At 45.2% G+C, this 14,989-nt stretch overlaps 1 protein-coding gene and 1 non-coding gene across 2 annotated transcripts; both read left to right on the plus strand.

Annotated features, from left to right (window-relative positions):
- Nucleotides 1-4,496: 4,496 nt before the first annotated feature.
- LOC133286094 (small nucleolar RNA R71) lies at nt 4,497-4,601 on the plus strand. The gene has a single exon (XR_009748085.1). It is a non-coding gene; the product is annotated as a small nucleolar RNA R71 (small nucleolar RNA).
- Nucleotides 4,602-11,000: 6,399 nt separating this feature from the next.
- On the plus strand, nt 11,001-12,317 carry LOC133286092 (uncharacterized). The gene has a single exon (XM_061483439.1). It carries the CDS (start codon nt 11,001-11,003, stop codon nt 12,315-12,317), a length of 1,317 nt encoding a protein of 438 aa, XP_061339423.1.
- The last annotated feature ends 2,672 nt before the right edge of the window (nt 12,318-14,989 follow it).

Below are 14,989 nucleotides of genomic sequence, written 5' to 3' on the forward strand. Positions count from 1 at the left end.
GTTGGCGTTTTCATATGCCTTGCTCCAGAATTCTTCCAGTTCAACCAACTGGAGCAACCTCTTTTCCCCAGCCATTCTGGAATCCATGTTTAGCAATGTGATGGCCCAGAATGCTTTGTGTTGAAGTTCCAGAGGCAAGTGACACGCTTTTCCAAACACCAACTTATAGGGGGAGCAGCCAATGGGCGTTCGATAAGCTGTTCGATACGCCCATAGGGAATCATCCAATTTGTTGGACCAATCTTTTCTATCTGGGTTTACGACCTTTTCCAGGATTTTTTTTATCTCCCTGTTGGACACCTCTACCTGCCCGCTGGTCTGTGGGTGGTAAGGGGTGGCAATTTTGTGCTGCACTCCATATTTCTTCAGGAGCAATTGGAATTGTTTGTTCACGAAATGTGTACCCCCGTCGCTGATAATTGCTCTAGGGGTTCCAAATCGAGTGAAAATATTCTTCTTGATGAACTTCAGCACTATCCTGGCATCATTGGTGGGGGTAGCAACAGCTTCTACCCATTTCGACACATAGTCAACTGCAACAAGTATATACTTGTTTCCAAAGGAAGGTGGGAAAGGCCCCATGAAATCAATGCCCCATACATCGAACAATTCAACCTCCATTATTGGAACAAGGGGCATTTCATGCTTTTTTGTAATGTTCCCTGTTCTCTGGCACCTGTCACATTTTTTAACAAAAACATTAGCATCTTTAAACAAGGAGGGCCAGTATAGACCTGACTGCAGCACTTTAGCTGCTGTTCTTGCTCCAACAAAGTGTCCTCCATAAGGGGAGTTATGGCATTGCTCCAGTATTTTCTGTTGTTCTCCTTCAGGGATACACCTTCGAAGTAATTGGTCAGAACACCTTTTGTAGAGCAAAGGGTCGTCCCAGAAATACTTCTTAGCTTCATGATGGAACCTCTTTCTCCCTTGGTGATTCAAGTGGTATGGCTCTATTCCGGAAGCCAGGTAGTTTGCAATATCTGCAAACCAAGGAGCTTGTTTTTCAGAGATCATCAGAAGCTGCTCATCAGGGAATGTCTCCTTGATATGATCTCCTTCTTGTGGGCTTTCCCTCTCTAATCGAGATAGGTGGTCAGCCACCTTGTTATCACTTCCTCTCCGGTCCTTGATCTCAAGGTCAAATTCTTGGAGCAACAGTACCCATCTAATTAGTCTTGGCTTGGCATCCTTCTTAGCAAAGAGTTGCTTGATTGCTGAATGATCAGTGAATACTGTGACTTTGGAGCATATTAGATATGAACGAAACTTGTCACATGGAAATACAACTGCCAGCATCTCCTTCTCTGTCACTGTGTAGTTGGCTTGTGCCGAAGTAAGAGTTCTACTAGCGTAGTAAACAGTTCTGAAGACTTTGTCTTTTCGCTGCCCAAGAACTGCTCCCAAGCCGAAATCGCTGGCGTCACACAATAATTCAAAAGGAAGACTCCAATCTGGGCTTTGAATGATGGGTGCGGACACCAGCCTCGACTTGAGCTCCAGGAAGGCTGTCAAACATTTTTCATCAAAATTGAACTTCCTGTCTTGCTCCAGAAGTTCACAAAGTGGTTTGGCAATTTTGGAGAAGTCTTTAATGAAACGTCTGTATAACCCAGCATGTCCCAAGAAGCTTCTGATCCCTTTTACTGTGGTAGGGGGAGGTAGCTTCTCAATTGCTGCCACCTTAGCCTTGTCCACCTCGAGGCCCTTGCTTGAGATTTTGTGTCCTAGCACAATGCCTTATCTTACCATGAAGTGCATTTTTCCCAATTCAGCACTAAATTGCTCTTGACACATCTTTTCAATACCTGTTCAAGGTTATTAAAGCAAGTAGGAAAAGAGCAACCAATGACAGAAAAATCATCCATGAAAATTTCTACTGCTTCTCCTACCAAATCAGTAAACAAAGAAAACATGCATCTTTGAAAAGTTGCAGGGGCATTACATAGCCCAAAAGGCATTCTTCTAAATGTTAACGTCCCAAAGGGGCACGTAAAAGTGGTTTTGTGTTGGTCTTCAGGAGCAACCGGGATTTGGTTGTATCCCGAATACCCATCTAAGAAACAAAAGAATTCTTTCCCAGCTAGATGATCCAGCATTTGGTCAATAAAAGGAAGGGGGAAATGATCCTTTTGGGTAGCATTATTTATTTTCCTGTAGTCTTGACAAATCCTCCACCCAGTTATTTTTTTGGTGGCTATTAACTCTTGTTTGTCATTTTCAACTACAGTAATGCCACCCTTTTTTGGAACGCATTGCACAGGAGCAACCCATTTACTATCTGAGATGGGATAGATTATACCTGCATCAAGCCATTTGATGATTTCTTTTCTTACCACCTCCTTCATATTGGGATTCAGCCTCCTTTGATGCTCCACAGATGAGCTGTCAGGGTCTTGGAGCAAAATCTTGTGCATGCAAATTGTTGGGCTAATTCCTTTTATGTCAGTCATGGTCCAGCCGATTGCTCCTTTGTAATCTCTGAGCTTTTGTGTGAGTTGAAGTTCCTGTTCATGGGTTAGCAAAGAAGAAATAATCACAGGGAGAGTGTTGTCTTTACCCAAATAAGTGTATTTCAGGTGTTCAGGTAAGGGTTTTAACTCCAAGGTAGGTGGTTGCTCTACTGAAGGCAATTTTGGTCTTTGCTCCTGCTCTGATCGGTTTAAGGATTCAAAGACCCTTTCTTTCCTTCCCTGGGGTTGGTGGAAACTGATGGATGCAAGGTATTCTTCCAGCTCTTCAAAGTCCTTCATGCCTATCTCTGGCTGCAACTGCTCCTGCTGTTCTTCTCTTATGACCGAGTCAAGGATCGAAATGCTAGAGCATTCCTCAGTGTTATCTTCATCAAACTTTATTGCTTTCATGACATTAAACTTCACTTCTTCTCCGTTTACACTCATAGAAAGTTCACCCTTTCTGACATTTATGATAGCATCACCGGTAGCCAGGAATGGTCTGCCCAGAATTATTGGAACTTCTTGATCTGCTTCAAAATCTAAGATGATGAAGTCAGCTAGTAGAATGAACTTGTCTACTTGGACAAGGACATTCTCAACTTTTCCTTCTGGCTTGGCTATAGATCGGTCTGCAAGTTGAAGAGTGACTGTGGTTGGTCTTGCTGCTCCTATGTCAAGCTGCTTGAAGATGGAAGCTGGCATTAGATTTACACTTGAGCCCAGATCACAAAGTGCCCGACCAAGATAGTTCTTCCCAACTGTACACGGAATGGTGAATATACTAGGATCCTTTAGTTTGGGAGGAATTTTAGTCAGGTACTTGCACGATTGTTGAGTGAGGGCTACGGTCTCAAACTCTTCGATCTTTCTTCTTTTTGACAAAATGTCCTTCATAAATTTTGCATACGAACGCATTTGCTCCAGAGCTTCTACTAGAGGAATGTTTATGTTAAGTTGTTTCATCAAGTCAAGAAACTGGCTAAACTGCTTATCCTCGTGTTGCTTTTTCAACCTCTGTGGAAAAGGAGGCTCAATCGGTTCACTCCTTCTCTTGCATGGGGGAACATAAGTTAGAACTGAAACTGGTTCACTGACTTTTGTTGCTCCAAGGTCTGCTACAGGTGTTGCGTCATCCGGTTTGATTTCAGCAGACTCATTGCTCTGGACCTTCTCTTCTGGTCCTGTCTGAGCTTCAAGGTGTGAAGGGTCAGTGGCTTCTTCAACTTCTTTTCCTATTGGCTGTTTTGCTGGTTCGCGCTTTCGAGGTCATGCCACTAAATCTGGGGGTTGTAAAGTCTTTCCATCTCATAGGCTTATAGCATTACAATGCTCCTGGTTATCCTGAGACGGCTTTTCTGTGTCACTAGGGAGTGTCCTTGGTTGCCTCTGTTTGAGTGCTCCAGCCAGCTGACCAATTTGGGTTTCTAGGTTTCGCATGGCCGCGCTGTTCTGATTCATGTACTCCTTGACAGAATCTCAAAGGATTGGGACTTCCCTTCACCCTTATCCCAGTTTTGTTGGTTCTGCCTGGGATACGGGGGTCGGTTCTGGTAGTTTCCTCCACTACCTCCAGCATTATTCTGATTCCTCCAGCCTCGGTTATTGTTCCCTTGATAGTTGTCATTGCTCCTGTTGTTGTTGTCATACCCTCCTGCATAGCACACAGCAGCTAGATTGTTACAATCCTCATATTCATGAGGACCTCCACAAGTGGGGCAACTCTGACTTGATTGAGTCAAGAGAAGTTGCTCAGTTAGTTTTTTCTGTTCCATGGGCTTCCAGTTTTTTATAGTGTTCTGGAGCGAAGCCATTTGTGCTGAAAGAGCATCAGCTGAGCTTAGCTCAAGAACTCCTGCTTTCTTAGGAGCACTGTGTCGTGTGGAAGGCCATGAAATATGTTTTTTTGAAAGTTTTTCCAACAACTGGTAGGTTTCTAGATAAGTAAAATCCAAAAGATCTCCCCCTGCAGCTGCATCAACAGTTGCTTTCAATGGTGGGGTTAAGCCATGATAAAACGTGTGAATGATGCCCCAATCAGAAACTCCATGATTTGGGCAAATTCGTATCAACTCTTTAAAGCGTTCCCACGCTTCATACAGACTTTCTCCATCATACATTTGAAAGGAAGCTATATTAGCCCTCACTTGGGCTTGTTTTGCTTGGGAGAAAAATCGGGTAACAAACTGTTCCGCCAATTGCTCCCAACTGGTGATGGAGTTTGGGGGCAATGTTCTCCTCCATTCTTTGGCTTTTCCAGCTAAGGAAAATGGAAAAATCCGCATCCGCATGTTTTCTTCCGAAATACCATGAACTTTGAAATTATCAACTATCTCAGTGAAATTGTCCAAATGACTGTGAGGGTCTTCCATGGGTAGTCCATGGAACTGACCAGCGTTCATAATCATTTGGAACATTGCAGGTTTTATTTCAAAGTTCGGGATATTCAAAGGAGGGGGAACATAGCCTCGTTCTGGACCATTTCTGAAGGGAGCAGCCATATCATTCAATGATGGCCCTCTTCCTTCATTCGGTCCTTGTTCAGGCTCATGATTATGATTTCCATTGTTATCATTGTTTACAACCTCCTCCATTGTAATGTTTCTCAACCTTTGAGCTCTTCTTCTATTTCTGAAGGTTCTCTCGGGTTCTGGATCAAAAAGTACTATTTCCAGTACAAGTTCTGTAGGTTCTGTGCTCATACAAATGGAGGAGGTCTATCAAAACAAAAAGACTGCAATTAAACAACAAAAATGTTTCCTTAAAAACGCCCTTTCTTGCCAAATGATCCCCGGCAACGGCGCCAATTGCTTGGTCGAACCGAGAGCTGCTCGGGAATATCTTTTCAGAGAGCAAGAGTGCAGAGTAATAATCAGGATTGCCAACAGGAGCAATCTACTCTGACTAAGAGCAACCCTCTTCAACTATACGCAAGCGTACGTGTCAAGCAATATAGGGTATTGTAGCCCCAGATTTATCGTCCTCAGGGAGCAGTTGTGAAGTAAGAAGCGCTAAAGAAAACTTAATTTGTAAAATGGAGCAATAAAAGAAAGTACTATTCTCAGCTAAGCTTCACAAAGAGAAATCTCTGGGCAGCTAGTTAAACAATGTTAACCATTCTGAACCAGATGAGAGCAGTGAATGACTTAGCACGGTCATCGAATAAAAAGGCGTCAATTTAAGTAACTTCAAGAGCAGTCAATCGAAATGAAAGTAAGAGCATCAGCTGGTAAAACACAGTTCAGTTATCGTGAGAAAAAGGTTGTGATAGAAGTTTGAGTTAAGATTAATTTCAGAAAAAGTCAAGTAGGTGTTACGGGTTTCATGTTTTCATCCCTTTGGTTAACCCTGCTTGGTAGCATATTTTACAAGTGGATTTTGCTCCTTTCCTTGTTTTGCTATAGGTAAGCAGAGGGTAAGGCCTTACTCTCCACGTTATTCCATAGTACTTGGAGTTATATGCAAGGAAATCATGCTGCCTTCTCAAAAGAGCATGGATTCACATGGCAGTGCTCCCCATTCCAGGTGTTTCTCCTTCCTTTCTTCAGGCTAAACTACCCCAGGATTCACATGGAAGTGGTCCCCCTTGCTTTTGGTTCCCTTTGTGAGTGGGAGTATCGGATTCAGGGAGGCACCTCCACTCCTTCTGCTGCAGCTGACGTGGCGGCTTTTGATTGCTCAGCTTCTTTGCTTTCTTACTGTAGCAGAGGTAGCACCTCCACCTTCTCTGCTGTGGCTGACGTGGCGGCTTCCCATTGCTTCCTTTGACTGCTGTTGTACTACAGCAGGCTTTTTTCCTTTCTGCGCAACACTCATTCTTCTCTCTTCATTTTGTGGTTCCTTCTGATGGGCCTTAGGTGTCCTGAACAAAGCAAACTAACCCAATAGTCATATGAAAAAGATAATGTTAAATTTGCTCCAGGTCTACCTTAACTCCCACTTTCGGTATTGCTCTGGTCCACTATTCAAAACAGTTGCTCTATATGGAAAGAAGAAGGTTGAAGGGAGTGATTTATAACCAAAACATGGGTTTTATGGAACAATTTACACTTAATGGGCCTCAACTCTTGAGGACCATCAGTTACCTTCAAGGGAGAAGTGGCACCCCAGAAGAAGGCGACCTCCCCAGTTGAAGGAAGTCCTAGCGTGATGGGGAAAGAACACAGCCAGTGCTTCCTAGTAGATTTTGACGCTAGGGACGACCCTAGAGTGGAGCACGCCAGGCCCACGCCAGATGGAGCATTGGAATATGTGGTGTTGGGCGAGGCAGATCACAAGACGACAACAATCGGGGCGACCATCGACCCGGAGGTCAAAGGCAAGCTGATCCAGCTGTTAAAAGAGAATAAATATTTGTTCGCCTGGAAACCATCTGATATGCCAGGTATTGACCCAAACATATGCTGCCACCATTTGTCGGTGGATCCTAAAGCAAAACCAGTTTCACAAAAGAAGATAAAGTTTGGTTTCGATCGCCAGAAGGTCATCGATGAAGAGATCAAGAGACTCCATGACGCCGGGTTCATCAGGGAAATCAAGTACACAACTTGGTTGTCCAATCCAGTGTTAGTAAAGAAACCCAATGGTGCATGGAGAATGTGCGTTGACTACACTGACCTCAGGTTTCCAAATGTTGTCTTTTATAAATGCATATTCGGGCTATAACCAAATCCCGTTACTGGAGGAGGATCAAGAAAAAATGGCGTCCATCACCCAGAACGCCAACTATTGTTATACGATAATGCCCTTTAGATTGAAAAATGCAGGCGCCACATATCAAAGGATGATGAATGAAGTGTTCAGAGATCTGATCGGCAACTGCATAGAATTTTTCATTGATGACATGATCGCCAAATCCAAAACGCCAGACCAACACTTAGCAGACCTCCAAGGTGTCTTCGGGAGACTGAGAAAGTTTAACATGCTCCTCAACCCCAGCAAGTGCGCTTTTAAGGTTCCCGCGGGAAAGTTCCTAGGCTTCATGCTTACGGAGCGAGGCATAGAAGTGAACCCAGACAAGTGCAAGGCAGTCAATGAAATGGGAAGCCCGCAAACAATCAAAGAAGTTCAGCAACTGACCGGAAGGTTAGTAGCTCTCACCCGTTTTCTGGCAAACTCAGCACACAAATCTCTCCCCCTTTTTAGCTTGCTCAAAAAAGGGACCACCTTTCGGTGGTCAGAAGAATGTAAGAACGCCTTTCAAGAGTTCAAAAGTGCTCTCTCATGCCCGCCAGTACTTACCAAACCAGACCACAGAGAGATGTTGTATTTGTACCTCGCCGTTGGAACAGCGGCGGTCAGCGCAGCTCTCGTCAAAGAATCACAAGAAGGACAAAGGCCTGTCTATTTTATTAGCAAAGTTTTACAAGGCGCTGAGCTTCGGTACCAACAGGTTGAAAAGGTGGCATTAACACACATCTTTGCTGCAAGGCAGTTAAGGCCATATTTCCAGTGTCATCCAATCACTGTCAGAACAAATCAGCCAATCCACCAAATTTTACATAAGCCAGATCTAGCTGGAAGAATGATGTCCTGGGCGATAGAACTGTCGGAGTACCAGATCGCTTACTGTAACACCCCGTTCTAGAACCGGTTTGTTAACATCGCATTATGATATTAAGCGCAGTTACAATCACATGGGTTCAATTAAAATCCGGTTAATTTTTTTCATTTTAAAACATGCTGAATTTATAATGCCCAATTGCGTGATCATAACCATATTACATTGCAAAATAAAATGAATTAAGCTTAACATCATACTCTTATATCCTTAGACCAAAGGTTATTAAATGTGTTCTTCTAATCATTAGCTACGCGTGGCTTCGAACCGCGCCTCGTTTGGAGCACTGTAGCCCAAGTTATGACAATTTGAAGCAACACAAGAGGGTGTTGAACATAGGCCCCGCGCGCTACCGGGCGCTCAAGCGCGCGTTATCGGGCGCTAAAGCCTCCATCTGGGCGCTTAAGCGCACGAAGGCAGAGAGCATCAGGTCTTTCAGTGTAAATGGGTGCTCAAGCGCGCACCAGGGCGCTCAAGCGCGATATCCTGGGCGCTTAAGCCCCCATTTGAGACATTTTAGCGCGCAGAGGCAGAAGCATCTCCTCCTTCAGTGGCTAAGGGCGCTCAAGCGCGAACCAGGGCGCTCAAGCGCGCAACCCTGGGCGCTTAAGCCCCCACTTTGGGCGCTAAAGCCCGCGGAGACAGTAAGCATCCCATCTTTCCGTAGCGAAGGGCGCTTAAGCGCAAACCAGGGCGCTCCAGCGCGCAATCCTGGGCGCTTAAGCCCCCACTTTGGGCGCTCCAGCGCGAGGAGGCAGAGAGCATTAGCTCTCACAGGGGCAGCAGGGCGCTCGAGCGCGCTCCTGGGCGCTGGAGCGCGCTGCCAGAGAATTCTCCCTCTCTCATTTCTCAAGTCCAAAACTAGGGAAAAGGGCATCCCCATGGCAAGCCTCCATGGATTGAACCTCTCCTCATGGATTATACTAAAATTTGGGCAGCACAACCTTTGTTTTCTCAACATTCCCCAATTTAGCACTAGGTATATAATCAAGTTTTCCAGCTCAACAATCCAATACATAATGAGCATGCATATAATGAACTTAAGATAATCATCAATTACAAATCATGTTCATTACAATTCATGGAACTTAGCTTACAAAACACTATGATCACTCCCTTGGCTCTCATCAACAAAGAGATAACCAAAGGCATGAGCATAGGCTAAGTTCATTCCAAATAAACAGAACATACATCTATCAATTGTCTATTAATTACAATCCTATACATGTGTGCTACAAAACAACATGTATAATATCAAAATACAGGATCTTCATACATCACTACTAGTCCAAGTATGGCCACTTGCCACTGGTGGCTCCTGCAGCATCCTTACCTGAAAGGGGGTCCCCACAACACGGGGTGAGATATACGAATATATCCAGTAAACCAGGGGTCCTTGGAGCATCTCTCCACCCCACAGTTCCATATCAGTGTAATAGCAATAACAATAATAATGCAGTAAATACATATCTATGCAAAGTGCAATCACATCTCCAGGAGAAATCCCTCGAGCTCTCAAGCTGTCCTAAGGAAACTCAAATGCAAATAGTCCTACTGGCCAGCTAAACTACCATGTATGATTTACGCATCGTCATGCAACATACCAACATAGGGAACCACCATCCTATGCCACACCAAATGCATACACATACGTATAACAAAGCATTAAACTATTTCATTGCATTTATATACACACTCACAACCTCTACCCATTCAGGGCTTGGTGGAACAGTCAAGGGAATTACACCCAAGGTCCGAAGGCTTACCTCAAGCTTTAGTCAACCTTTGTTCCCACCAACCGGTTCCACAATCAATCAACTTTGGTTTCAAGCTATGGTTTACACAGCACACACCTAAATCCAGGTGTCATAGCATCAATCATGCAATTCAATGAATATCTACATATATTCATCATCAATACAACAATACCACACCACAATTGGCATGGACTTACCTATCTCAAAGAGCTAATCAAGCTCCATTGCTTGCTCCAATGGTTGATCACTTACGATTGGTCCAAATGCCTCAATCCTAGACATCATTAGGACACAATCATCAATCAACCAAACCAAACCATTTATCATTAATGCAAGAAAATCCAATATCAAGCATTAAATCTGGCCATTTTCAAAGTATAGTCATATAACTATCTAAGCTCATTTTCACCGATTAATCATCATTCCTAGCATTTCTCATAACATACACTATGCCCCAATCTACTAACATTATCACAAAACCCAAACACTATTCATTCAAAACCCTAAGTCAAGGAATTTCCAAGAGAGCAAGGTTCAAGGGTTAGAATCTTACCACCAATGGTCACACAACCAAGGATTGATGGCTCCTCAAGCTTCAATAGAGGTTGAAGCTCTCAAACACCTCAATTTCTCCAATGGGCCGAATTTTTGGAGGAGGATATCCCACTCCACAATGCTCCCCACTAAAAACTAAGCTTGGATTAAGGATGAGGGCGAGATTCTAAGTGATTTAGGCTTTTGAATCACCCAAAACGGTCAGGTTTCCTCCCTCCTCTCTCTCTTCTTCTCTCTTCATTTCTTCTTCTTCTTCTTCTGTTTGGTGGTCCGACGAGAAAATGGGGGGTTTTGGGTTCTTTTAGTTGTTTTATCACTTAACACATGTTAAGTGGAATCATGCGGGTATTGGTTTATCTATCTATTCAACTCCATTAATTACCAAACTTTACCCAAAAGTCTGGAATATTTTTCTAGGAATATTTCCACTTTTATTTTTATATTTTGGGTACTTTTGCCTACACCCATTTATACCCCTTAATTTTCACAGAGTACACTTTTAACTCCAAAGTGACTCAAATTCATTTAATTAAGCCTTATACTTAATTTTACTCACTAAAACATGCTTAATTATTTAATTACATGTAATTTGCTAATTAATTGGGTTAGGGCTATTATACCTACGAACCGAGAACTGCCATTAAGGCTCAAGCCTTGACAGACTTCATCGCCGAAATGACGCAAAGCCCTCCCCTTCAGAATCATGCAACAGAAACGCCTTCAGCTGGAATCTGGAAACTATATGTTGACGGCTTTTCAAACGCCAAAGGATCGGGCGCTAGAATGATAGTTGAAAACCCAAACGGCGTAGCGTTCGAACACTCTTTGTCTTTTGACTTCAACGCCACAAATAACCAAGCAGAATATGAGGCCATGATAGCCGGTCTGCTCCAAGCAAAAGAAATGGGCGCCAGACGTCTCAAAGTCTTCACTGACTCCCAGCTGGTAACTTTTCAAATCTCAGGCAAATACCAAACCAAAGGACCGTTAATGTGTAGGTACCTAGAAAAGGTCAAAGAATTGATTGGAAGTTTCGAAGCCGTTGAAGTGGAGCATATAAGGCGAGCTGAAAATACCCGGGCAGATATCCTCGCCAAATTGGCGAGCACCAAAAGCCCAGGAAACAACCGATCAGTAATCCGGCATAACATGCCAAGCCCATGCATTGTGATGAGTATTTCAAACCCGCCAGAGGAAGTCGCTGAAGAAACCTGGACACCGCCAATCATCAACTACTTGGCTGAAGGAGTTTTACCCCAAGATAAAAAAGAAGGTCAAAAGATAATACGGCGATGCACGCATTTCTGCCTAGTGAAAGGACAATTGTATAAACAGGGGCTCTCAACCCCACTCTTGAAATGTTTGGTCCCTAATGACGTTCAATACGTGATAGAAGAAATTCATGAAGGTATTAACGGCCACCATTTAGGTGGTCACTCACTGGTAAAGAAAGCATTAAGAGCAGGGTTTTACTGGCCAACCATAGAGCATGACGCCCACGAACACGTCAAGAAATGCAAAAAATGCCAAAGATTTGCTGATATACACAAAGCGCCACCGGAAGAGTTGACGTCACTCACATCACCATGGCCTTTCTACAAGTGGGGAATTGACATTCTAGGCCTTTTTCCCATGGCGGCTGGCCGAGTCCAATGGCTGATTGTCGCCATTGACTACTTTACCAAATGGGTAGAGGCAAAACCCTTGGCCACCATCACGTCTCAAAAAGCAAGAAGGTTCTTTTGGAGAAGCATCGTCTACCGATTCGGTATCCCGGGAGAGGTCATTACCGATAACGGCACTCAATTTACTGATACAAAGTTCCATGAACTAATGAGCAGTCTACAAATCCGACACCATTTTTTCGCCGTAGAACACCCTCAATACAACGGCTTAGTGGAGTCAGCCAACAAAATGTTGGGGAAAGGAATCAAGAAGAATTTGGAAGCACACAAAGGAGCATGGTTAGAGAACCTTGACAACGTCTTGTAGGGGTACAGGACTACCGCCCAGTCTTCCACCAGAGAAACGCCCTTCAGGTTGACCTATGGTGCCGAAGCCATGATCCTTGTGGAAGTAGGTGAACCCTCCTGGCGACGAGAGCACGTGACCGAGGTCACCAACAACCAACATTTGAAGGAAGCACTGGACTTGCTGGACGAAATCAGAGGATATGCCGCCCACAACGATCGCCAGTCAAAAGAAAGGTCAGCCACTTATTACAACAAGAAAGTCATTCTGCGAGTTTTTGAGGAAAAAGATCTGGTTCTCAGAAGAGCGGACGTTGGAAACAAGAATGCCCGAGAAGGAAAGCTCGTCCCAAACTGGGAAGGTCCCTACCGAATAGCAAACAAATTGGGAAAAAGAGCTTACTCGCTCGAGACACTGGATGGGAAGGCGTTCCCGAGGGCGTGGAATGCAGACAAGCTCAAGAAGTACTATAGTTAACTTGCCATGTAACATCGCCTGCACTCTTTTCCTTCCCTACGTTTTTGTCCCATTGGGTTTTACTGGGGAAGGTTTTTAATGAGGCAGGGTCCCACATTTTCAATAAAATGGAAGCCAACATTAGCCTTCTATATTCTGTGTCAAAATTAATCTAACGGGATGGTTCTCACCCCCGCCGCAGTTGGACTGGGATGGTCCTCACCCCAGACAACGCCCAACACACGGGATGGTTCTCACCCCCGCCACAGTTGGACTGGGATGGTCCTCACCCCCAGCCAACGCCCAACAAACGGGATGGACTGGGATGGTCCTCACCCCCAGCCAACGCCCAACAAACGGGATGGTTCTCACCCTCGCCGCAGTTGGACTGGGATGGTCCTCACCCCCAGCCAACGCCCAACAAACGGGATGGTTCTCACCCCCGCCGCGACTGTTGGACTGGGATGGTCCTCACCCCAGACAACGCCCAACAAACGGGATGGTTCTCACCCCCGCCACAGTTGGACTGGGATGGTCCTCACCCCCAGCCAACGCCCATTTAACTTACGAAAAGGAATATTAAAGAAGAAAGCCTAAAAGCAAGAAAGGAGAGGAAGTTCATTAGCAAATACAAATTACTTCATGTTCGTTGGGAGATCAAATAACAGTCCTCTGGTTGACATGCCAACCACTAAAAAAAAAAGAGGGGCCTAAGTTCAAGTCTATAAATTTGCCTTGACCGCCTCAACGCGTGGCGCATGATCAGTGACACCCTCCTCCAAAGCTTGAGCATCCACCGCCTGCTCCACCAGATCGACCAAGCAACATCACCACCAGTCACCACGCCAGGATCAACCACAGTCTCAATGACAGTCTTGGTGGGCACGCCGAGCTCAGTATCGCCCTCCTCGGGTCCATCCTCACTATCCGCATCAGAGGCTGGAAGCATTCCCCGCGCACCTTCATCATTGTCAGTCTCAGGCGCCTCTTCAATCATCCTGATGGTGTCACCATCAAGACGTTGAATAATCTTGCCGCCCTCGACCTCATAATCGGGAGAAAAGCCAGTCAGGTCGGCATCAGGATACCTAACAGAAACCTGCTTTAGGGCGTTGTCAAAAGAAAGGTACATCAGGTTAGCAAGAGCCTCCTCCAATTTCCCTACTTGCCCAGAGGACTTCTTAAAGTCCTTATCTTTGGCGTGAAGATCCCCTTGAACGGCAAACAAGTCGGCGGCCAGCTTATCCTTCTCAACCTGAAGAACCCCTTTCTCCTTTTTGGCGTCCTCCAACAACTTTTTAAGGCCATTTTTCTCATCAGACAGCTGCTTGACATCGCCATCTGACTTCTTCAGCCGCTCGGACAACGAATTAATGGAGTTTTTCTTGTCAGCAATCTCCTTGCCAAGACGCCCAACATCAGCAGTAAGACTTTCCACTTGTCGCCCAAACTCATCAAGGCGATTCTCCTACAAAGAGCACTGCTCGTCGATAGCAAGGGCGATCTCCTGCATCCCCAGGATACGGCCAACAACCACTTGGGTACAATCCATAATTTGCTTCTGATCCAGACGCGGAGGGGCCACCATCTTTGGACGACCAACGTTAGGAAATCCTCTAACAAGGTCCCTTTCTGACAAGGTTAGGGCCCTGCTAACAGGAATTGCAGCAGTAGGAGGGGAATCTTCAGTGCCAGAAGTCATACGAGCCTGGTCGCCCTGGGTTGAAGGGGGGTTGACCGCCTGGTCACTCCCGCAGGTACTACCTCCTAACTGTCCACCCGTTGAAGGTTCATGGCGTGCAAACTTCGAAGCTCGAGGCGGCGTTAAACTTGCGTCCGCACTTCGTTTCTGACCAGACGCCCCCAGGACAGGCAATCCAGATCCCAGAGTTGATTCGCTCGCTGAGGAGTTATCGGCCACGCCCGTAGGTTCTTTAATTATAGGACGATTGGCCCTCTTCCTCAGTTCTCCCACGGGAATGTCAGCAGCAGAACGAACTTTGGTCTTCTTGGTCATTGTTTGATGAGCTTTCCCCTTACCCGTATCCCTCAGAGCAGGGTTGGGCTGAACTTGAGAAGCATCACCCTGTTTGGCTTTCAGCCTCGCCGCCGCCTCGCGTGCAAGCTTTAGCATCTCCACCGCCATTGATCCGACTACAAAGATTTAAAGAAACATTAGTAAAGGCTGCATAGATAAGGAGGGCGTTAGAAGCAACAGAAAAGGTCACCACAAAAAA

This window comes from Gastrolobium bilobum, unplaced genomic scaffold (genome assembly GCF_033153095.1).
Source record: "Gastrolobium bilobum isolate Gb01-03AN ecotype WA unplaced genomic scaffold, APGP_CSIRO_Gbil_v1 utg20097, whole genome shotgun sequence".
NCBI classification, from domain to species: Eukaryota; Viridiplantae; Streptophyta; class Magnoliopsida; order Fabales; family Fabaceae; genus Gastrolobium; species Gastrolobium bilobum.